Source organism: Triticum aestivum, chromosome 5B (assembly GCF_018294505.1).
Source record: "Triticum aestivum cultivar Chinese Spring chromosome 5B, IWGSC CS RefSeq v2.1, whole genome shotgun sequence".
Lineage (NCBI taxonomy): Eukaryota > Viridiplantae > Streptophyta > Magnoliopsida > Poales > Poaceae > Triticum > Triticum aestivum.
Genome location: NC_057807.1, coordinates 553,015,558 through 553,039,058, shown reverse-complemented (window position 1 = coordinate 553,039,058; position 23,501 = coordinate 553,015,558). Strand labels below are relative to the sequence as shown.

Here is a 23,501-nt window from a genome sequence, read left to right as displayed (position 1 = left end):
CTTAGAAATAAATAGAAGAAAAAAATAGTTGTGATTAACTTTACTAAAAAATGAGCACAGAAATAAATAGAAAAAAAATAAATATAGCAGAAAAGAAAAAAACTATATAAAAAACTACTCAGAAATAAATAGAAGAAAAAATAGTTGTGATTAACTTTACTAAAAAAATGAGCATAGATGCGCTTATAGAGAAAATTCAACATAAATTCATAATAAATTTCTACTAACTTCAGAGAAATTCAATATGAATTTAGGTCAAATTCCCTGTATAAGGACATCTATTTTCACTTTGAGAGGAGCTCAACAAGGCAGAGAGGGAGGGGCTTATAAACCGGTGTGAGCGCCCTCCGGTTGGTGAGGTGGGACTAAACTCTGACCGCAACGAGGAACAACCCTTTGGTCCCGGTTGGTGGCATGAACCGGGACTAAAGGGCAGCCTTTGGTCCCGATTCATGCCACCAACCGGGACCAATGGTGGTGGGCCAGGAGCGCGGCCCAATTGTCCCGATTCGTCCCATCAACCGGGATCAAAAGGTCCAAACGAACCGGACCAATGGCCCACGTGGCCCGGCTGGCCCCCGGGGCTCACGAACCGGGTCCAATGCCACCATTGGTCCCGGTTCTGGACTGAACCGGGACTAATGGGCTGACCCGACCTGGACCATTGTCTCTTTTTCTACTAGTGTCTACACGCACATATACATGCATGCACTAGATACTACTCCCTCCATCCGGGTTTATTAGACCCTTTAGCAACAATAGCGTGTCCGTATTTATAAGGCCCATGAACGAAACCGAGGAGTCTTTCATCGATTCATGGCAAGAGATAATAGCGTGATTACTGGGTGGTGCACTTAAAACGGAAGGACCCAGCTGGACTAGCAATGCATGCGTATCCTTCCTTTTTTGATTGAAAGAAGTATAGTTTTCACCTCCAAATCCCTCTCAATGTATCCATAACCCCCCAAAGTCAATTTTGGTGTGATTTTAACCCTGAAAATGTCAAAATCGTTTTAATCAAACCCTGAATGGTTTAGTGTCACATCAGAAGCGGTTTTGCAATTTGGTTTGTGGTTTGGTGCATATGTGTTGGTGACGTGGCAGTTGGTCGTGTGGTTAAATTATAGTTCCCCTGTTCGCCTTGTTCCCCTGTTGGCCCCAAGCAGAAGCACCACAGCCAGCCACCGTCGTCGCTACCGCCACAACCCCATCACCGTCTCTGTCGACCTCTGCCGTTGACCGCCGCCGTCGACCACTGCCATCGACCGCCGCCGTCAATCGCTAGCCTCTGGGCGCCGATTTCGCGTGGATAAAGCAAGCGTGCGGCCGCCCATCAAGCGGTTAGGGCTACGCCGCCGTTGACGGCGGTTAGGGCGTCGTCGTCGACCGTGGGGACTCCATCTCCATAGGATTGAAGCTATGGCCGCAGGTATGGTCGTCCGTCAAGCTGTTCTTCCTGCTTCGTGGCAACATGTGTTGTTGTTCTTATATGAAAAAGGCTCTATTTTGGGGATGATCGCCAGATGTTTTCGGAAGAAAGTAAGTTCTTTTATATAGATTCATTGATGATTGGGTTGACATAACTGAGCATAGCGATTTTGACTGCATTTTGGCTAGGCGATAGTGCTAACTCTGATTTAGACTGAATTTTGGCTGATCATGTGCAGTGTGTTAACTCTGCATTTGACTGAAGAAATGTTAACTTTGTATTTAACGGATTTGCACTTTGTTAGTTACTTGTACGTTGAATCTGCATTTAACTTTGTATTTGAGAGGAAAGATGGTCTGAATATTTGGAATCTGTCAGTTATTTGCACTATAATTTGACTGAATATTTGGACTATACGACTGACCAAAAATTTCTCTGAATTTGCAGCTTCTTTGGATCCTCCCGATCCACTTGATTACATGTATGTGAGATTCCATTACTTTGGCTATTTTGAGAGGAAGGATGGACAAGTTGATTACTCAGGAGAGCTACAAGCAGAGATGTTTATTCCAAGAGACATGCTAAGTTATGCAGAATTGTGTTTATATGCTGAAGATTTGCATAAAGTAGAAAGAGGTCACTGCAAAGGAAACTATACCTACAAGCTCCATTGGTTAGTTCCAGGGGGAAACCTGTCAAATGGACTTCTTTTTCTGCAAGACAATGATTCAGTTGCACAAGTGGACAATGCAATTTCATACGGTGATTCTGCTGACATTTATGTGGAGGAATTGGAGCATGTAGATGAGTCTGGTCTGCACATTATGGAAGCAATTCAAGAGCATTTTGAGTAGGAGGACACATGTCAGAGGGAGACTGCATATAGTTATGAAGGTTTGGTCACTGTTGCTGTTGGTGAAACTTACTCCAAGCATAGAGGGACAAGAATACCACTGATTGATGTGCAGTTTGTAGGAACAGATGTTGTTGATGAGATGATATTGACACATATGGCTAGTGTTGCAGAAGAAGAAGCTAATGCAAATTCCTCACCTAATGCAGTTACTAGTAGACCTGCTAATTTGCCAGTCAAGAGAAGTTCTGCAACTCAAACGGTGCCACCTGAAGCACCACCTAAAGTAACATCAACAAGAACACCTGAAGCAACAGCAACTACAACTGAAGCACAAGTAGCTGCAACTGAAACAACATCTACTGCATTTGAAGCACAAGTTGATGCATCAGAAGCACCCGAGAGGGTTAATAAACCAAATAGAGTTCCAATGGAAAATGCATATGATGAGGGCGAGGATGAGAGTGACCTGGACTATGAACCTGGCTCTGAGTGCCGCTCTGCTGAAGAATCAGAAGCAGAGCAGGTGAAGAAACTAGCAAGAGAAATTAGGAGGCAGAAAAGGGCTAAGAAACTAGGGAAGGGAGTTGGTCCTATAGTCAAAGATGACAATGTCATTGAAGGTGCATCTGGTGATGAAGATTTGGATGGAGGCAATGATGTGGATGAGTTCGAGTCAGACGATGATTGCTCATATGATGAAGAGAGTGATGGAGAGGGAGGGACAAGCCTGTTGAGGAAACAAAGTCAATTGAAAAGATTTGATAGCAAGGCAGAAATTCCTTCCTTTCAGCTAGGTATGGTTTTCAGAGGTAGATCTCAAATGAAGAAAGCACTCATAAACTATGGTAGCAAAACACATAGGCATTTAGGCTTTAGAAAAGATGAAATCAACAAGGTGAGGGCACATTGTACTTGGCCTGGATGCAACTGGATGATATATGCATCTAAAACATCTAGAAACAAATGGATGCAAGTTTCCACATTTATAGATGAGCACAATTGCATTCCTCGAAGGGACAATAAACTGGTTACCTCTACTGTCATTGCAAAGAGATATGGTAGGCTAATAAAATCAAATCCAAGTTGGAAGTTGGAGGAAATAAAGAAAACTGTGCTCATTGAAATGCTTGCAGATGTGACCATTGCACAATGCAAAAGGGCTAAGAGAATGGTTCTTTCAAAGTTACTGGATTCCTCGAAAGGAGAATATTCCAAGGTGTTTGACTATCAACTAGAGCTACTCAGATCAAACCCAGGAAGCACCGTTGCGGTGAAATTGGACCAAGATGAGAAGGATGGCACTCATGTGTTCCAAAGATTTTACATTTGTTTTGATGCAAGCAAAAAGGGGTTTCTTGCTGGTTGTAGACAAGTGATAGGTCTTGATGGATGTTTTTTTAAGGGTGCATGTTATGGTCAGCTGCTTTGTGCTCTGGGTAGAGATGCAAATAATCAAATGTACCCCATAGCATGGGCCATTGTGGAGAAGGAGACTTTCCAGTCATGGTTTTGGTTCCTTGCAAAGATCAATAAAGATTTGAAGATCAAGAATGAGGGTGATGGTTGGGTGTTTATGTCAGATCAACAGAAGGGCCTGGTTGGTGCTATAGAGGATATATTCCCTAAGTCGGAGCATAGGATGTGTGCAAGGCACATATATGCAAACTGGAAAAAAAACACCCAGATCATGATCTACAGAAGAGGTTTTGGAGGTGTGCTAAGTCTTCCAACAGATCTATATTCAACTACAATAGAGCAAGACTTGCACAGTTTACTGTTGAAGGTGCAAAGGACATGATGAATACTGCTCCAGAGCATTGGTGTAGGGCATACATGAAGCTAGGCTCCAACTGTGACTCAGTGGATAATAACATGTGTGAGTCCTTTAACAATTGGATCTTGGAAGCAAGGTATCTCCCATGCATCTCTATGCTAGAGTGGATCAGACAGAAGAACATGGTGAGGATACAAGAAAACAGAACTAAAGCTGAGAAATGGGAAGGGACCATTTGTCCTAATGTATTCAAAAAACTGAAACAGAACATTAAGAGATCAGGCACTTGTGATGTCCTCTGGAATGGAAAAGAGGGGTTTGAGGTACTTGAACATGAGAAGTTCAAATTCACTGTGAACTTGGAAGCATGGACATGCTCATGCAGATACTGGCAACTTTCTGGCCTTCCATGTTGTCACGCAATAAGTGCTATCTACAAAACTGGCAGGAAAATAGATGATTACATTGCCAAGTGCTACTCTATTGAAGTGTACAACAAAATATATTCCCATTGTTTGGAGCCCTTGGAGGGGGAAGAAAGTTGGCCAAGATCAGATCGAGTAAAGCCTGCACCTCCAGGGTACATTAGCTTGCCAGGCAGGCCAAAGACAGAGAGACGAAGAGAGGAGGGAGAAGCACCAAAGGGGAATAAGATGAGGAAGATAGGAGGGACAATAACATGCAGTCCATGCCATAGGACAGGTCACAACATGAAATCTTGCACAAACAATGGAGCAGGTAAGCACCAGGGCAATTCACATATTGTGAGAGATGCTGCAAGGAAAAGAAAACAAGATAAAGATGCAATGGAAGCTGAAAATGCTAAGAAAACAAAGGTACGATTTAATACTAGAGCAAAGTGACTGGCTATTATTGTTCACAATTAAATTGAAGCAAAGTGATTTTTTATAACATTTTGTAGGCAGCAGTTGAGGCTGCAAATGCAAAGAAGGAAAAGGGGGTTGCACAGTCAAGTTCTCAGCCACATGTTCAAATTCATGAAAATTTAACAAGTTCTCAGCCAAGCAGGCAGGGCAAGTCACAAGCTGGAGTTCCTAATGTCCCAGCCAAGCAGGCAGGGCAAAATGTTAAGAAATCAATGGTATATTTGTTGTAACTATTTTCTTATTGTTTTGCCATTACTTCCTGATTTCTATAGCATGATATCTTATATTTCACAATCTTCACATAGCAGGGCAAGTCACAAGCTGGAGCAAGCCAAGCAGGAAGGGTGAAACACTCAAGCATGCAGAGGAAATCCACAAATGTTGGTGGTTCACAGCCATCAACCAGCCAGAGGAAATCCACACAGGGGGGAACAACCAGCAGCTCACAACCCAATGTTCCCAAGCACTGTGTGTTCAACCTGGCAGCATACAAGAAGGCCTTAGAGAGCAAGAAAGGACCGTCCATTTGATGTTTTCCGCTTCTTTTCTGTTGCTGTCAAGTACTCTTAATTGTATCATGTACTCCAAATTAGTTTATGTGAAGAGCCAATGTCCAGATGTTTATTTCAGCAAGATAGGAACAATAAACATCTATGATCTTTTTGGAACTATTTATGTACTCTGAATTATGGTCTATTGTGAAGTACACAATCTATGATCTTTTGGAACATCTATCAGTTTGTTGTTATTTACTTTCACTGTAAATGCACAAGATGTGTTGCTTGCTGTACATATATAAGAATGAGTTGCTTACAAATAAGCAGTAACATACAAAATTTTGAACTCCACAACCATTTCTAAATCATTCAATTTTCTGAACATACAAACATGTATGGACATACTGGCACATCTTTCTCAACATACTGCCACATCTCTCTAGATTTTTCACAAGATCATGCCACATTACAGTACCAATTCATTTCATAACAAAAAAGAAGAAAGCAACCACCAAACAGATTACAAGATACTCCCACGTCTTTCTAAATCTTTTCAATTTCCTATGCATTTCTTCTACTTCTATTGTGTGCTTGAACTGCATCTCATGCACAAACGACCTCATGCCCATCTCGACATCTACAGCCTTGTCCATGCGAGCTTCAACTTGGATTCGAGATTCCTCCAACTGTTTCTTCTCTATTTTCAGACGATACTCAATATCACGCAAGTCACCGAGCAGCGAATTCAGAAATGCCACTCAAAGAACCTGCAGTCCACACCTTGACATTGCATTGAACTCAGCAAACAATGGAGAGACCTCCCAGAAAAATCAGTTCCAAAAAGAACAGCAAGAACACGCCTTTGATTTCGCGCAATTGTAGTACCTGCGCCATGGGTTCTTCACGCTCCAGGAAATCCATCGGGGTGCTTCCACTCTACAGCCACGCAAGTTTTCGGGCTCCTAATACAGCGGACCCTGCCGATATGGCACCTGCGATTGCGCCGCCGCCGCCGCCGGACCAGTAGAATAGGATGTGCGGCCGGCGGAGGAGCTCGCTGAGAAATCTTGCGGATGAGGTCATGGAGTGGAGCCGATTCAAGAGTACGCCAGTGAATCAGACCTGCGGCCGGCGGAGAGCGAGCGCGATTGGGATTTAGGGTTCGAACGAGATGGCTGAGAAATTGGGGAATTTTTATCCGTAGCTGCTAGTTCGAGCGAGAGCAAGAGTGACCATTTGACACGCCAGCGCCAAGTAAGCAGCAACTAAACGAAAACCAAATCGCAAAACCGCTTCTGATGTGACACTAAACCATTCAAGGTTTGATTAAAACGGTTTTGACATTTTCAGGGTTAAAATCACACCAAAATTGACTTTGGGGGGTTATGGATACATTGAGAGGGATTTGGGGGTGAAAACTATACTTCTTTCTTTTTGATTGGGCATGCATGGGCCCATGCGGCTGGGATTAATGCGTGTGCATGCCTTCCCTGCGAAGCCGCATTAGCTTTTGTGCTTTCCAAAACGCTGGTAATAATTAATCGCACGTAATTATTGGAATTGGTTCTCTCCATACAAGGCTCCTTGGTCCTGCCAATTTGGCTAAGAGGCCCAATAAATCCGGACGGAGGGAATACTATTCAGATTTGAAGCTGGCTTGCTTCTTACAATTGAAGGACGCTGGTCCTTATATAGTGGATTACAAGTTTCCTTTGAGCTGCACGTGTACAACCAGCAGACACACCTAGTACATCCACCTCACACACCTAGAAACTACACTAAAGTACTAGAGTTTATTAGTATAATGCCCGTGCGTTGCCACGGGCCTTTTGTTGTATAAATCTTAATGAATTTTTGGGCCCTTCAATGACATTGCGTCAACACCCTTGTCGATGGATTTTTTTTGAACGTTGACATAATCCATCTCCATCTCTTTCATAATTTGCAAAAATAAATATGTATAGAAACATACCTCTTGTACTATCATGCACAATAAATATATAAAGAACAATTATTTGTATGCATCTCTTCTGATTGTGTAAAACCCGATGATTTTTCAGTCTGGTTCACCATAAAGCTTTGTCAATAAAAAGCCATCAGTTTTGATCTTTGATCTACAAAAGTAAACATATAAACAATATTAAAATAAAAAATAGAAAACTCATATACAATATATATTCATTGGTCAGATGCTAAATGCGAGTAGATGACCGTTTTTACTCGGAGTGGGTGACATCGTCCTTTTTAGTAGAGTGAGCCACATTCCAATTTGAATAAACTGTAAGTTCACCTGTATATCACTTGTTGGTAATTGTGTTTCAAAAGAAATAGCAAACTCTGTGATATTGCTTATGTTTCATTCTTATATCAAGATTGAAAGATTGTTTTCAGTTTTTAGAAATATTGTTGTAAATTTTGGATGCTTGCATTTCCATCATGAAGATAACTAATATCTTACTTAGAAGAATTCTTGCATTTCTAGCTTCAACATAGGTAATATCTTTTAGAAGGATGCTTACATTTTCTGCTCACGGATGGACGGAGCAACAAATTTGTTATTTGGATGTTGAGTTTATTTCATATTCAAAATGCAACGTTTATGTGTCCTTATGTTCACTTCCTAGCATCATATGCAAACTTGCTGACAAGTGACAAATATGTAAATAGCTTGAAAAAAGTGGATGAACAGCCTGTAAATTTGAATAGTTGAATGAACATGCATTGTCATGGAATAAAAAGAACATAGCGGTCGAATAATTGACTCAATGTAGAAATATGTTGGACAAGCTGGCATGTGGTTTCCATCCATACAGCAATAAAACTGATTCTCTCTCCATTTCTTGTTATTTCTTCGTAACCATCCTCTCCTTGCAAGAAAATGAAACGATATCTAAGTATCCAATAATACAAAAACCTAAGTATCCCAAAAACCTAAGTATCAAAAACTACAGTAATTTAGCCTACAGGTGTGAAATACCACGGTTTTAACATAACAGAATATTTTGTAGTATTGATAATACAGACAACCTGTTTGGCTATCCCGTTTTCAGCGACACAAAATTAGCTAGCTAAAACCATTAGCAGCTGCAGACACACGTGCTTTTCTAGTTAGCTAGCCATTTTATGCGGCCATGCACCAAGAACGGCCATGCACACGGCGTAGAAGACACATATTCTAACTGGCTATCCGGACGGCAACAACGTCTTCAAAACGATTTTGTGGTTGGCTGTAATTTGGAGCAACAAACGGAAGCGAGCTAACTAAATCACCAAGCAGAAGATCCTGATAAAACGGTCGTGGACATGAGGCGTGTTGAGAAGAAGGTATGAGCGAGGGACTCTCTTTTCTCAGCGAGCTTAATTTTAGAAAAAGAGGTATGTGGTTCTTTTTTTGATGCAGAGAAAATAATGTGGTTTGCCAAAAACTGCAGTATTAAAATTACAATTTTTAGAGACAGCCAAACAACCCTTTGTAATAAAAACTACAGTATTATAAAAAACTGCAGTATTATGGGAATACATAGAAAATACTTTGTTACCAAACGGGGCCTAATCTTCTCCCACTCTTCCTCCTGTTCCACCTTCATGTACTTGTACAAATTATATAAATTTTATGATTTCAACAGAATATTTTGATTATATTTCTTATTTAAAAGTAATTAAAGATGTACATGGTGGTTAATCCAACCTTAATTTTTTACCGCAACAAGGATAAAACTTGAAACTAACATAGACTTAATTAACTAAACTATCCCTTGTCCCCATTTCTTAAACTCCTCACACGCTACTTGCTCCATTCTCCCCGTGGCCATGCAACCATGCCTACTTGTGACCATGAAAATCAATCAATCATTAAAATTCATGATCTGCCTATACAATTCACAAGATAAATGAAATCCATGTCAACTAAAATATAATTAAAAACACGTCGTTGTTGGGGAACATGGTAATTTCAAAAATTCCCTACGCACACGCAAGATCATGGTGATGGCATAGCAACAAGAGGGGAGAGTGTTGTCCACGTACCCTCGTAGACCGTAAGCGGAAGCGTTATGACAACGCGGTTGATGTAGTCGTACGTCTTCACGATCCGACCGATCCAAGTACCGAACGTACGGCACCTCCGAGTTCAGCACACGTTCAGCTCGATGACGATCCCTGGACTCCGATCCAGCAAAGTGTCGGGGATGAGTTCCGTCAGCACGACGGCGTGGTGACAATGATGATGCTCTACCAGCGCAGAGCTTCGCCTAAACTCCGCGATGATATGACCGAGGTGGAATATGGTGGAGGGGGGCACCGCACACGGCTAAGGAACGATCCGTAGATCAACTTGTGTGTCATGGGGTGCCCCTGCCCCCGTATATAAAGGAGCAAGGGGAAGGGGGCGGCCGGCCAAGGGAGGGCGCGCCAGGGAGGAGTCCTACTCCCGGTGACCTAGTCCAACTAGGAGACCTTCCATGTAGTAGGAGTAGGAGAGAAGGAAAGGGAGAGAAGGGAAGGAAGGAGGGGGTGCAGCCCCTCCCCCTAGTCCAATTCGTACTAGGCCTTGGGGGGCGTGCGGCCTGCCCTAGGCAGCCCCTCTCTCTTTCCCGTATGGCCCAATAATGCCCAATACTTCTCCCGGCGAATTCCCGTAACTCTCCGGTACTCCGAAAAATACCCGAATCACTCGGAACCTTTCCGAAGCCCGAATATAGTCGTCCAATATATCGATCTTTACGTCTCGACCATTTCGAGACTCCTCGCCATGTCCCCGATCTCATCAGGGACTCTGAACTCCTTCGGTACATCAAAACTCATAAACTCATAATATAACTGTCATCGTAACGTTAAGCGTGCGGACCCTACGGGTTCGAGAACTATGTAGACATGACCTAGAACTGTTTTCCGGTCAATAACCAATAGTGGAATCTGGATGTTCATATTGGCTCCTACATATTCTACGAAGATCTTTATCGGTCAAACCGCATAACAACATACGTTGTTCCTTTTGTCATCGGTATGTTACTTGCCCGAGATTCGATCGTCGGTATCCAATACCTAGTTCAATCTCGTTACCGACAAGTCTCTTTACTCGTTCCATAATACATCATTTCGTAACTAACTCATTAGTTACAATGCTTGCAAGGCTTAAGTGATGAGTATTGCCGAGAGGGCCCAGAGATACCTCTTCGACAATCGGAGTGACAAAACCTAATCTCGAATTATGCCAACTCAACATGTACCTTTGGAGACACCTGTAGAGCACCTTTATAATCACCCAGTTACGTTGTGACGTTTGGTAGCACACAAAATGTTCCTCCGGTAAACGGGAGTTGCACAATCTCATAATTGTAGGAATTTTGTATAAGTCATGAAGAAAGCAATAGCAACATACTAAACGATCAAGTGCTAAGTTAACGGAATGGGTCAAGTCAATCACATCATTCTCCTAATGATGTGATCCCATTAATCAAATGACAACTCATGTCTATGGCTAGGAAACTTAACCATCTTTGATTCAACGAGCTAGTCAAGTAGAGGCATACTAGTGACACTATGTTTGTCTATGTATTCACACATGTATTATGTTTCCGGTTAATACAATTCTAGCATGAATAATAAACATTTATCATGATATATAAGGAAATAAATAATAACTTTATTATTGCCTCTAGGGCATATTTCCTTCAGTCTCCCACTTGCACTAGAGTCAATAATCTACTTCACATCGCCATGTGATTCAACACTAATAGTTCACATCACCATGTGATGAACACCCATAGTTCACATCGTCATGTGACCTACACCCAAAGGGTTTACTAGAGTCAGTAATCTAGTTCACATCGCTTATGTGATTAACACCCAAAGAGTACTAAGGTGTGATCATGGTTTGCTTGTGAGATAATTTTAGTCAACGGGTCTGTCACATACAGATCCGTAAGTATTTTGCGAATTCTATGTCTACAATGCTCTGCACAGAGCTACTCTAGCTAATTGCTCCTACTTTCAATATGTATCTAGATCGAGACTTAGAGTCATCCAGATCTGTGTCAAAACTTGCATCGACGTAACTTTTTACACGAACCTTTTGTCACCTCCATAATCGAGAAATATTTCCTTATTCCACTAAGGATAATTTTGACCGCTGTCCAGTGATCTACTCTTAGATCACTATTGTACTCCCTTGCTTAACACAGTGTAGGGTATACAATAGATCTGGTATACAGCATGACATACTTTATAGAACCTATGGCTGAGGCTTAGGGAATGACTTTCATTCTCTTTCTATCTTCTGCCGTGGTCGAGTTTTGAGTCTTACTCAATTTCACACCTTGTAACACAGGCAAGAACTCGTTCTTTGACTGTTCCATTTTGAGCTACTTCAAAAATCTTGTCAAGGTTTGTACTTATTGAAAAACTTATCAAGCGTCTTGATCTATCTCTATAGATCTTGATGCTCAATATGTAAGCAGCTTCTCCGAGGTCTTTCTTTGAAAAAACTCCTTTTAAACATTCCTTTATGCTTTGCAGAATAATTCTACATTATTTCTGATCAACAATATGTCATTGACATATACTTATCAGAAATGTTGTAGTGCTCCCACTCACTTTCTTGTAAATACAGGCTTCACCGCAAGTCTGTATAAAACTATATGCTTTGATCAACTCATCAAAGCATATATTTCAACTTCGAGATGCTTGCACCAGTCCATAGATGGATCGCTGGAGCTTGTACATTTTGTTAACACCTTTAGGATTGACAAAACCTTCTGGCTGCATCATATACAACTCTTTTTTTAATAAATCCATTAAGGATTGCAGTTTTGTTATCCATTTGCCAGATTTCATAAAATGCGGCAATTGCTAACATGATTCGGACAGACTTTAAGCATCGATACGAGTGAGAAAATCTCATCGTAGTCAACACCTTGAACTTTGTCAAAAACCTTTTTCGACAAGTCTAGCTTTGTAGATAGTAACACTACTATCAGCGTCTGTCTTCCTCTTAAAAAACCATTTAATCTCAATGGTCTGCCGATCATCGGGCAAGTCAACCAAAGTCCATACTTTGTTCTCATACATGGATCCCATCTCAGATTTCATGGCCTCAAGCCATTTTGCGGAATCTGGGCTCACCATCGCTTCTTCATAGTTCATAGGTTCATCATGATCTAGTAGCATGACTTCCAGAACAGGATTGCCGTACCACTCTGGTGTGGATCTTACTCTGGTTTACCTACGAGATTCAGTAGTAACTTGATCTAAAGTTACATGATCGTCATCATTAGCTTCCTCACTAATTGGTGTAGTAGTCACAGGAACAGATTTCTGTGATGAACTACTTTCCAATAAGGGAGAAGGTACAATTACCTTATCAAGTTTTACTTTCTTCCCGCTCACTTCTTTCGAGAGAAACTCCTTCTCTAGAAGGATCCATTCTTAGCAACGAATGTCTTGCCTTCGGATCTGTGATAGAAGGTGTACCCAACTTTCTCCTTTGGGTATCCTATGAAGACACATTTCTCCGATTTGGGTTTGAGCTTATCAGGATGAAACTTTTTCACATAAGCATCGCAACCCCAAACTTTAAGAAACGACAACTTTGGTTTCTTGCCAAACCATAGTTCATATTGTGTCGTCTCAACGGACTTAGGTGGTGCCCCTTTTTAACGTGAATGCAGCTGTCTTTAATGCATGACCCCAAAATGATAGTGGTAAATCGGTAAGAAACATCATAGATTGTACAATATCCAATAAAGTACGGTTATGATGTTCGGACACACCATTACGCTGTGGTGTTCCGGGTGGTGTGAGTTGCGAAACTATTCCGCATTGTTTCAAATGTAGACCAAACTCGTAACTCAAATATTCTCCTCCACGATCAGATCGTAGAAATTTTATTTTCTTGTTACGATGATTTTCAACTTCACTCTGAAATTTTTTGAACTTTTCAAACGTTTCAAACTTATGTTTCATTAAGTACATATACCCATATCTGCTCAAATCATCTGTGAAGGTCAAAAAATAATGATACTTGCCGCGAGCCTCAACACTCATCGGATCGCATATATCAGTATGTATTATTTCCAATAAGTCAGTTGCTCGCTCTATTGTTCCGGAGAATGGAGTCTTTAGTCATCTTGCCCATAAGGCATGGTTCGCAAGCATCAAGTGATTCATAATCAAGTGATTCCAAAATCCCATCAGCATGGAATTTCTTCATGCGCTTTACACCAATATGACCTAAACTGCAGTGCCACAAATAAGTTGCACTATCATTATTAACTTTGCATCTTTTGGTTTCAATATTATGAATATGTGTATCACTACGATCGAGATCCAACGAACCATTTTCATTGGGTGTGTAACCATATAAGGTTTTATTCATGTAAACAGAAAAACAATTTATTCTCTTACTTAAATGAATAACCGTATTGCAATAAACATGATCAAATCATATTCATGCTCAACGCAAACACAAAATAACACTTATTTAGTTTCAACACTAATCCCGAAAGTATAGGGAGTGTGCGATGATGATCATATCAATCTTGGAACTACTTCCAACACACATCGTCACCTCGCCTTTTTACTATTTTCTGTTTATTCTGCAACTCCCGTTTCGAGTTACTACTCTTAGCAACTGAACCAGTATCAAAATGCCGAGGGGTTGCTATAAACACTTAGTAAAATACACATCAATAACATGTATATCCAATATACCTTTGTTCACTTTTGCCATCCTTCTTATCCGCCAAATACTTGGGGCAGTTCCACTTCCAGTGACTAGTCCCTCTGCAGTAGAAGCACTTAGTCTCAAGCTTAGGACCAGACTTGGGCTTCTTCACTTGAGCAGCAACTTGCTTGCCGTTCTTCTTGAAGTTCCACTTCTTCCATTTGCCCTTTTTTTGAAACTAGTGGTCTTGTCAACCATCAACACTTGATGCTTTTCTTGATTTCTACCTTCATCGATTTCAGTATCACGAAGAGCTTGGGAATCGTTTCCGTCATCCCTTGCATACTATAGTTCATCACGAAGTTCTACTAACTTGGTGATGGTGACTAGAGAATTCTGTCAATCAATATCTTATCTGGAAGATTAACTCCCACTTGATTCAAGCGATTGTAGTATCCAGACAATCTGAGCACATGCTCACTAGTTGAGCGATTCTCCTCCATCTTTTAGCTATAGAACTTGTTGGAGACTTCATATCTCTCAACTCGGGTATTTGCTTGAAATATTAACTTCAACTCCTGGAACATCTCATATGGTCCATGACGTTCAAAACGTTTTTGAAGTCCCGATTCTAAGTCGTTAATCATGGTGCACTAAACTATCAAGTAGTCATCATATTGAGCTAGCCAAACGTTCATAACGTCTGCATCTGATCCTGCAATAGGTCTGTCACCTAGCGGTGCATCAAGAACATAATTCTTTTGTGCAGCAATGAGGATAAACCTCAGATCACGGATCCAATCCACATCATTGCTACTAACATCTTTCAACATAGTTTTCTCTAGGAACACATATAAAAATAAACATATGAAAGCAACAACGCAAGCTATTGATCTACAACATAATTTGCAAAATACTACCAGGACTAAGTTCATGATAAATTAAAGTTCAATTAATCATATTACTTAAGAACTCCCACTTAGAAAGACATCCCTCTAATCTTCTAAGTGATCACGTGATCCAAATCAACTAAACCATAACCGATCATCACGTGAGATGGAGTAGTTTTCAATGGTGAACATCACTATATTGATCATATCTACTATATGATTCACGCTCGACCTTTCGGTCTCCGTGTTCCGAGGCCATATCTGCATATGCTAGGCTCGTCAAGTTTAACCTGAGTATTCTGCGTGTGCAAAACTGGCTTGCACCCGTTGTAGATGGACGTAGAGCTTATCACACCCGATCATCACGTGGTGTCTGGGCACGACGAACTTTGGCAACGGTGCATACTCAGGGAGAACACTTCTTGATAATTAGTGAGAGATCATCTTAAAATGCTACCGTCAATCAAAGCAAGATAAAATGCATAAAGGATAAACATCACATGCAATCAATATAAGTGATATGATATGGCCATCATCATCTTGTGCTTGTGATCTCCATCTCCAGAGCACCGTCATGATCACCATCGTCACCGGCGCGACACCTTGATCTCCATCGTAGCATTGTTGTCGTCTCGCCAACTATTGCTTTTACGACTATCGCTACCACTTAGGGATAAAGTAAAGCAATTACAGGGCGTTTGCATTTCATACAATAAAGCGACAACTATATGGCTCCTGCCAGTTACCGATAACTCGGTTACAAAACATGATCATCTCATACAATAAAATATAGCATCACGTCTTGACCATATCATATCACAACATGCCCTGCAAAAACAAGTTAGATGTCCTCTACTTTGTTGTTGCAAGTTTTACGTGGCTGCTACGGGCTTAGCAAGAACCGTTCTTACCTACGCATCATAACCACAACGATAGTTCATCAAGTTAGTGTTGTTTTAACCTTCGCAAGGACCGGGCGTAGCCACACTCGGTTCAACTAAAGTTGGAGAAATTGACACCCGCCAGCCACCTGTGTGCAAAACACGTTGGTAGAACCAGTCTCGCGTAAGCGTACGCGTAATGTCGGTCCGGGCCGCTTCATCCAACAATACCGCCGAACCAAAGTATGACATGTTGGTAAGCAGTATGACTTGTATCGCCTACAACTCACTTGTGTTCTACTCGTGCATATAACATCAACGCATAAAACCTAGGCTCTGATGCCACTGTTGGGGAACGTAGTAATTTCAAAAATTCCCTACGCACACGCAAGATCATGGTGATGGCATAGCAACGAAAGGGGAGAGTGTTGTCCACGTACCCTCGTAGACCGTAAGCGAAAGCGTTATGACAACGCGGTTAATGTAGTCGTACGTCTTCACGATCCGACCGATCCAAGTACCGAATGTACGGCACCTCCGAGTTCAGCACACGTTCAGCTCGATGACGATCCCCGGACTCCGATCCAGCAAAGTGTCAGGGATGAGTTCCGTCAGCACGACGGCGTGGTGACGATGATGATGCTCTACCGACGTAGGGCTTCGCCTAAACTCCGCGATGATATGACCGAGGTGGAATATGGTGGAGGGGGCACCGCACACGGATAAGGAACGATCCGTAGATTAACTTGTGTGTCATGGGGTGCCCCCCTACCCCGTATATAAAGGAGCAAGGGGGAGGGGGCGGCCGGCCAAGGGAGGGCGCACCAGGGAGGAGTCCTACTCACTCCCACCGGGAGTAAGACTCCCTCCTTTCCTAGTCCAACTAGGAGACCTTCCATGTAGTAGGAGTAAGAGAGAAGGAAAGGGAAGAGAGAAGGGAAGGAAGGAGGGTTGCGGCCCCTCCCCCTAGTCCAATTCGGACTAGGCCTTGGGGGGGCGCGCGGCCTGCCCTAGGCAGCCCCTCTCTCTTCCCCGTATGGCCCAATAAGGCCCAATACTTCTCCCGGCGAATTCCCGTAACTCTCCGGTACTCCAAGAAATACCCGAATCACTCGGAAACTTTCCGAAGCCCGAATATAGTCGTCCAATATATCGATCTTTACGTCTCGACCATTTCGAGACTCCTCATCATGTCCCCGATCTCATCAGGGACTCCAAACTCCTTCGGTACATCAAAACTCATAATATAACTGTCATCGTAACGTTAAGCGTGCGGACCCTACGGGTTCGAGAAATATGTAGACATGACCTAGAACTGTTTCCGGCCAATAACCAATAGTGGAATCTGGATGTTCATATTGGCTCCTACATATTCTACGAAGATCTTTATCGGTCAAACCGCATAACAACATACGTTGTTCCTTTTGTCATCGGTATGTTACTTGCCCGAGATTCGATCGTCGGTATCCAACACCTAGTTCAATCTCGTTGCCGACAAGTCTCTTTACTCGTTCCGTAATACATCATTTCGTAACTAACTCATTAGTTACAATGCTTGCAAGGCTTAAGTGATAAGTATTGCCGAGAGGGCCCAGAGATACCTCTTCGACAATCGGAGTGACAAAACCTAATCTCGAATTATGCCAACTCAACATGTACCTTTGGAGACACCTGTAGAGCACCTTTATAATCACCCAGTTACGTTGTGACGTTTGGTAGCACACAAAATGTTCCTCCGGTAAACGGGAGTTGCACAATCTCATAATTGTAGGAATTTTGTATAAGTCATGAAGAAAGTAATAGCAACATACTAAACGATCAAGTGCTAAGTTAACGGAATGGGTCAAGTCAATCACATCATTCTCCTAATGATGTGATCCCATTAATCAAATGACAACTCATGTCTATGGCTAGAAAACTTAACCATCTTTGATTCAACGAGCTAGTCAAGTAGAGGCATACTAGTGACACTATGTTTGTCTATGTATTCACACATGTATTATGTTTCCGGTTAATACAATTCTAGCATGAATAATAAACATTTATCATGATATATAAGGAAATAAATAATAACTTTATTATTGCCTCTACAGCATATTTCCTTCAGCCGTTTGTGCTCTGTAGCAGGGATACATTATCATACGAGCCAGGTTAGAGTACTCGTACCATGAATAAAGAAGGCACACAACATCTCACATTATCACAAAATCATACTTGCACACATTACCACCAGTAGCAAGATAAACAAGGTGGATATCAGCTTTTAAAGCATGATTAGGAATCAAGGCAAACTCTATTTTCAGGGTTAGAAAGAAAAAGACCAAGTGCAAGAATTGGAACAGATAAGAAGCTTACCAGGGCATGATGCCATTGGGTTGGATGTCATGCACGGGCCAATAGAGCTCCCTCCCTATCTCTTACGAAGCTCTCCCTACGACCCACTTCAGAGCAGCCGGTCGTGCTTTTTTCCAACCCAACTTCTGCATCGCTGCAGATCAGCCAAAGGAGCTGCTGCCGGCAGCCAAGCTCACCTTCCGCACTGCTACAGATCAGCTAGCATGTGGAGTTTACATGATCCGAGAGAGACTCAGTCGAGCAACATAAATGAAAAAGGAAAAGTACCAACGTTTTGAGAAAATGAATTCAGTTCGTCATACAAGAATATGTTCAGAAGATAAAAATCATTTAGGCACACCTCACGCAAATTCTCTCAAAGAAATTCTTCATGACATCTTCCGGAACCTACCTGTTCAGAAAAACAAAGTAAGAGAGCAGACATATGCAGCACAATTACCATCTAGGAACTTGTGGTGTGAAACCATCAAAGTACAAAAAAGATATATGAATATACTGTTTCCTTATTTATTTAATTTTATTCCAGATTACAGTTGAAATGTTTATAAAGTACATATTCTTGGGTAGCATTTCTTTCTCATCTTGTCTGCACAATAAACGGATTAAGGCTTAATATTATTACTAAGCTCAGAGATCGATCAACAAGTCATATGCTCTAATTTAGAAAAGAACTATGTGCATTTACTTACTGGAGGAAGAAACCAAGGTCAAAAGGCAAAATGGCAGTCTTCATATCGTGCGTCAAGCATAACTACATTGCCTTATGAACTGAAGTAAAAATTAGAATTATCAAGCAACAGTACTAACAACCAACAGTGACGAGACTTGCTCTTGCACAAATGTTTATCCCAACAAAGGATCGCGAACTCGCTAGATACACTAACTGAGGCTCATTCCCTTTGCTTGAGGCACTGTCTTAGGAACAACTTCAGAGTAGGTTGATTGAAACTTAGAAGAAACGGAGATATACATGTTAACTAATAGACTGGCATTTGTCACTTTGTGATTGAAATTAACTATGAATAAGGACTCTGGAACATGAACATACAGTTGTGTGGTCGAAGTGCGAGGAACATTGTTGCTGGCAGAAGAGCAATCATGAAAATCAGCGCAAATATGCTCAGGGTGATTTCGATGGGCACTCACTTGCTACAGCGGGCGCACCATTTAGCTGCCACAATATTGAATTTGCTATTTTTTCTCAAAATAGAACTTTGCGAATAGTACGACACTATAGAATCAACTAAAGCTCAACAACATTATTGATGCATGTACATCTATTAATTAGACCAATAATGCTTTCACAAAGAATAATTAATCTTTACAACCCTTTCACTTGTGGTCATTTTACCAGGATAATAGTAATTCTAAAACATACAAATACAAGTTTTATCTACAAAATTAATTAACTAAATGATTCAAACAAGCACTGGTATTCCCAATTACAATAATCTCATGGAAAATGGTACAAGGAAAACTTTAGATAATTAGATACGGCAAAGGAACTTTCAATGAAGTTGTAGGAAAAATAGCTACTGCAGTTAATTTGAACATCAGTGAATCAAATGTAGGCATACTGGCTTCATCCTTTTAATTCCTTTTAATTCACAGTAAAGCTTGCAATACTGAGGGGAAAAAAGCAAGTAATCAACCACCTTAATTTGTTAGTACGACATCAATCCGGCGCTTAGAAGCTTGCATACTGCGATAAAAAAAATCAGAGAGCATGCCGTAGGTACAAGAAGCAAGCAAATAGCCAGCTTAATTAATTAGTAGGACCTCAATTGCTTAGACTAATTCAATTGCAGCTGGAAGACACAAGACCAACCCACATGATTAACTAACTGTATTACATGCTCAGAGTCAAATTAGAGAGATGGCACGTCTTGGGATGAAATCTAGTTGCTGAACAAAAATTATGGTGACATTCTGCCATGCCCAGAGTCGTAATTCATAGGTAGGTGGCGATTTAAACAGGAAGAAAAAGACCATGACATTTTTTGTACCAGTGCAATAACACCGCATAAGCAAGTTTTCATGAAATTGCAACACGAACTGACCTTTTTTTTCAAACACGCCTATCGTTGGGTTTGCAGAAACACCAGGTCCCTGGAAAGCAAGCTTGCTACAGTATGATCTCTCTAAATGTTCAGCTCCGGCTGCTACGGAAGTATGCTTCAAGGCAACAAGAGAGTGATGGATTTATGTGGAGGGCATCAAAAATATGGAGTAGAACTTGTATTACCCTAAGAACCAGCATTGGGGCAGAGAAATTAAACCTTAGATCCAGCAAGGAAGCTTTAGTATTTAGATCACATGATCGGAATATGCATTTGGCCTCCTCCCGAGGCGTAGGATGTGCAGCTTCAGCAAGTAGTGTATTTCCAGGTACCTTCAAGTGGTGTTTAGCTAGCAAAAAAATTCAGAGAATATTAATTTTCAAAACCAGATAAACTCTGTAACAATCAGTCAAAGAACGGTGGTTTCCGCTAGTTCCAGAAAAGAAGAGGACAGGTTCCAGATGATTGGATATGTTGTGCTTGGTCAATATAATTTTAGTAAATATCACACCATATACCTTCAGAGTTCTGGTTGCCAAGCATCTTTAGATGCCCAACCTTCAGTCAAGATGGCAATGGCATCATCTTCTCTCACCTACAGGCTACAGTCCTCTTCTACTCTTGTTCCTCCTGGCCTACTCGTGCAGCGCATCGCCCAGCGGTCAACCCTCCTGTCCTGTAAAGTGGGTTGGCCCGGTGTTCCCATACTGACAATGCCCAAACATGACAAATTTTTGCATGATTTTCAGATTGCATCACTGGACAGGAAACAATGGTCCTGGAAATTAATCAAAGCACCAAAGTCTCACCATTAATCTATGGACGACGTCGTTCTCCCAATCGGAATCCTCGTGGTCCCAAATGCTAAATGGTTCAAACTATGTAAGAGAACCGCACCAGTCAATCGAACATGAAACAATGGTGATATGAACCAAATACTGTGTGAACATTTTGTAAACCTTTGTAGTATTTATGAGTGAAACTGCCTTGAAATGCAACATATCAACACATTTATACCAGTTGTGCGATGTGCCCTGTTAGTTTGCCATTCCATAATCCATTGCCATCAAAGTAGCTGGCATAATGCCCTCAAAATCGTTCCCAGGGTGATCCATTAACCTAGAGACAGAGCACCAATTTCAGTAAACAAATAAGCAAAACATAAGGTTGTAATGTAATGAAGATCTCAGCTGTACAATAAAAAAGAGAGAAGCTATTGTATCTAATTAGAAGCAGCAGTGCATGTCATGGTATATACTTATATTATGTACATATTTCGATATCAGAACACCCAAGTAGTCTGTTAACATATTCACAATGCTCCGTCAATGGTAAAACAGTGCTAGTGTAATGAGTGAAAGTTTATTTGTGCCTCTTTGTACCTCCAGCATCAAGGCCATTCTTCTCGTCTCAATATTCCGGAGCAGCAAAACAAATGAGTCGAAGCTTTGATAGATAGCATGCGTTGTTATACGCTCGGCAGAACAATCCAAACTACAGTCCAAAAATCATTTGCGGACGTGATAAATTATGACATTGGTTGGTGAGGAACCGCCCCTATCCAAATATCCTGGATCGATACAAATTAAAATTAGTCCAATGTATACAGATGAACAGCATTCAGTATTCCTCAAACAGCAACATCCATACAGCTGAAAATACAGTAAATATCAATACAGATTCAACAAACAAAGGTTTCTAACAAACCAAAGTGAATTAACTGAGTATGTCTAGGTAATGAATGTATTCGGCAAGGTACTGCTCAAGTGCTCAATATGTCTTGGACCCAGATAAGTTCAAATGGAGTTAACCGTAGCCATGTCGATGTAATTACTGCTGTAATTAGTAGCAATGACGATTTCTGCGAACGTGCTCACTACTTGTGTTCCGGAAAACAGAACAGTTCCATTTCATGATCCGGTACCTTCCCTTGCTATTCTCTCGCAAAATTCTCCCCGTGAATGAAGAAGAAGAATACAGACGTGAACTGACCTTGTTGATGCGATCCCACCAGTGGAACTCGGGCTCGATCAAGCTACGGCCGTAGTTGAGCATCACCGTCGGATAGAAGAGCGCCCTGGCGAATACCTCCACGAACGCACGCTTCACGCCTAAGCTGCCCCGCCTCATCACGCCCGTCAGAGACCATCTCGCCGCCGACACTCGCCTCGTCGCCGACGCCCCTCTCCTCCTCCCGCCCGGAGGGAAGCGCCGGGGGCATCTCATCGACGCCCCTCGCCCCGTCCGGCTCGTCGCTGACGCCCCTCGCCCCGTCCGGCTCGCCGCTGACGCCCCTCTCCCCCTCCCACTCGGAGGGAGGCACCAGGAGCATCTCATCGACGCCCCTCACCCTGTTGCGCTCGCAGCTGCCCCCCACCTCCTCCCATACCCACTCCCAGCCCCAGGGCTCCACCTCGCCGCTGTCGACGCGGCTGACCCCTACCTCCTCCCGCTCCCAGGGATCCGCCTCGCAGCGACGTATCCGAGGCACGGTGGTCGCGGTGCAGGCGGCGACGGCGTCCTGGTGATCCACGACGGCGGCGACGGTCGCCGGCGTCTCCCTGGTTCGGCGGCGGCGGCTGCATCCCGGGAGAGGAGGAGCAGCGGCTTGGGATCTCGTCCGCGTCTTCTCTGCGAGGTCCGCGGCGGCGATCTGGTGCGTCTGCAGTCACAGATCGTAGGTCGAGGGGATCGAGAGGGCAGTCTCGCTAGTACGTGCGAGTTCTGGTTTTTTTCGTAGGTTTTTTTCGTAGGTTTTCTTCCAGGACGGGAGGTTGGGCGGGTGCCAGACTCGATCGCGGGGTTTTTCTTGGTTTTTCGCTGCTGGGAGGGAGGTGGGAGGAAGTACTAACGAAGTACCAAAAAAGACCGGATGAGGTGGGACGAAAATAAAACCCGAAACGCGACCTACCAACTGAGACATTAGGAGTAGAGATTTCTTGCATGTACTACATGCATGCACCATTCTGTTGGAGAGACACGTTGCTTCCTTACTTTGCAGCTAAGGTTGCCGACATGCACTTTGGATATTTTACTTTGCAGCTAACTGTTGTAGCAATGCTCTTGCCGACATCCTCATATTTTGAGTACTCTGCCTACGCGGCAAGCAAGATTATATTTTAACAGTGCATAATTTGTCTCTCACCGTGAAGAACTCACAACTACAACTCTTTTAGCAACCACGGCAACGTGTCCAGTGCCGAGTGATCT

The 23,501-nt window shown here is 42.3% G+C and overlaps 1 protein-coding gene and 2 long non-coding RNA genes across 11 annotated transcripts; 1 reads left to right on the top strand and 2 right to left on the bottom strand.

Annotated features, from left to right (window-relative positions):
• The first annotated feature begins 1,164 nt into the window (after positions 1 to 1,164).
• On the top strand, positions 1,165 to 5,606 carry LOC123113149 (uncharacterized). The gene is made up of 4 exons (XM_044534298.1): positions 1,165 to 1,429; positions 1,877 to 4,895; positions 4,982 to 5,161; positions 5,255 to 5,606. The coding sequence occupies exons 2-4, from the start codon at positions 4,080 to 4,082 to the stop codon at positions 5,474 to 5,476; spliced, it is 1,218 nt and encodes a 405-aa protein (XP_044390233.1). The 5' UTR covers positions 1,165 to 1,429; positions 1,877 to 4,079; the 3' UTR covers positions 5,477 to 5,606.
• Positions 5,607 to 5,858: 252 nt separating this feature from the next.
• On the bottom strand, positions 5,859 to 7,079 carry LOC123113148 (uncharacterized). Its single transcript, XR_006455960.1, has 2 exons — positions 6,329 to 7,079; positions 5,859 to 6,223 (listed from the first exon to the last, which is right to left on the bottom strand). It is a non-coding gene; the product is annotated as an uncharacterized lncRNA (long non-coding RNA).
• A 1,992-nt stretch (positions 7,080 to 9,071) lies between these two features.
• On the bottom strand, positions 9,072 to 22,998 carry LOC123113147 (uncharacterized). 9 transcript variants are annotated; one of them, XR_006455958.1, is made up of 10 exons: positions 22,284 to 22,998; positions 21,674 to 21,861; positions 21,251 to 21,410; positions 21,101 to 21,169; positions 20,810 to 20,998; positions 20,511 to 20,640; positions 20,292 to 20,406; positions 19,887 to 19,933; positions 18,572 to 19,402; positions 18,045 to 18,429 (listed from the first exon to the last, which is right to left on the bottom strand). It is a non-coding gene; the product is annotated as an uncharacterized lncRNA (long non-coding RNA). The 9 variants fall into 9 exon arrangements; XR_006455951.1 differs by adding an exon at positions 9,072 to 9,265 and having other exon boundaries at positions 18,232 to 18,429; positions 19,887 to 20,640; XR_006455953.1 differs by having other exon boundaries at positions 18,572 to 18,622; positions 18,921 to 19,402; positions 19,887 to 20,640.
• Between the last annotated feature and the right edge of the window lie 503 nt (positions 22,999 to 23,501).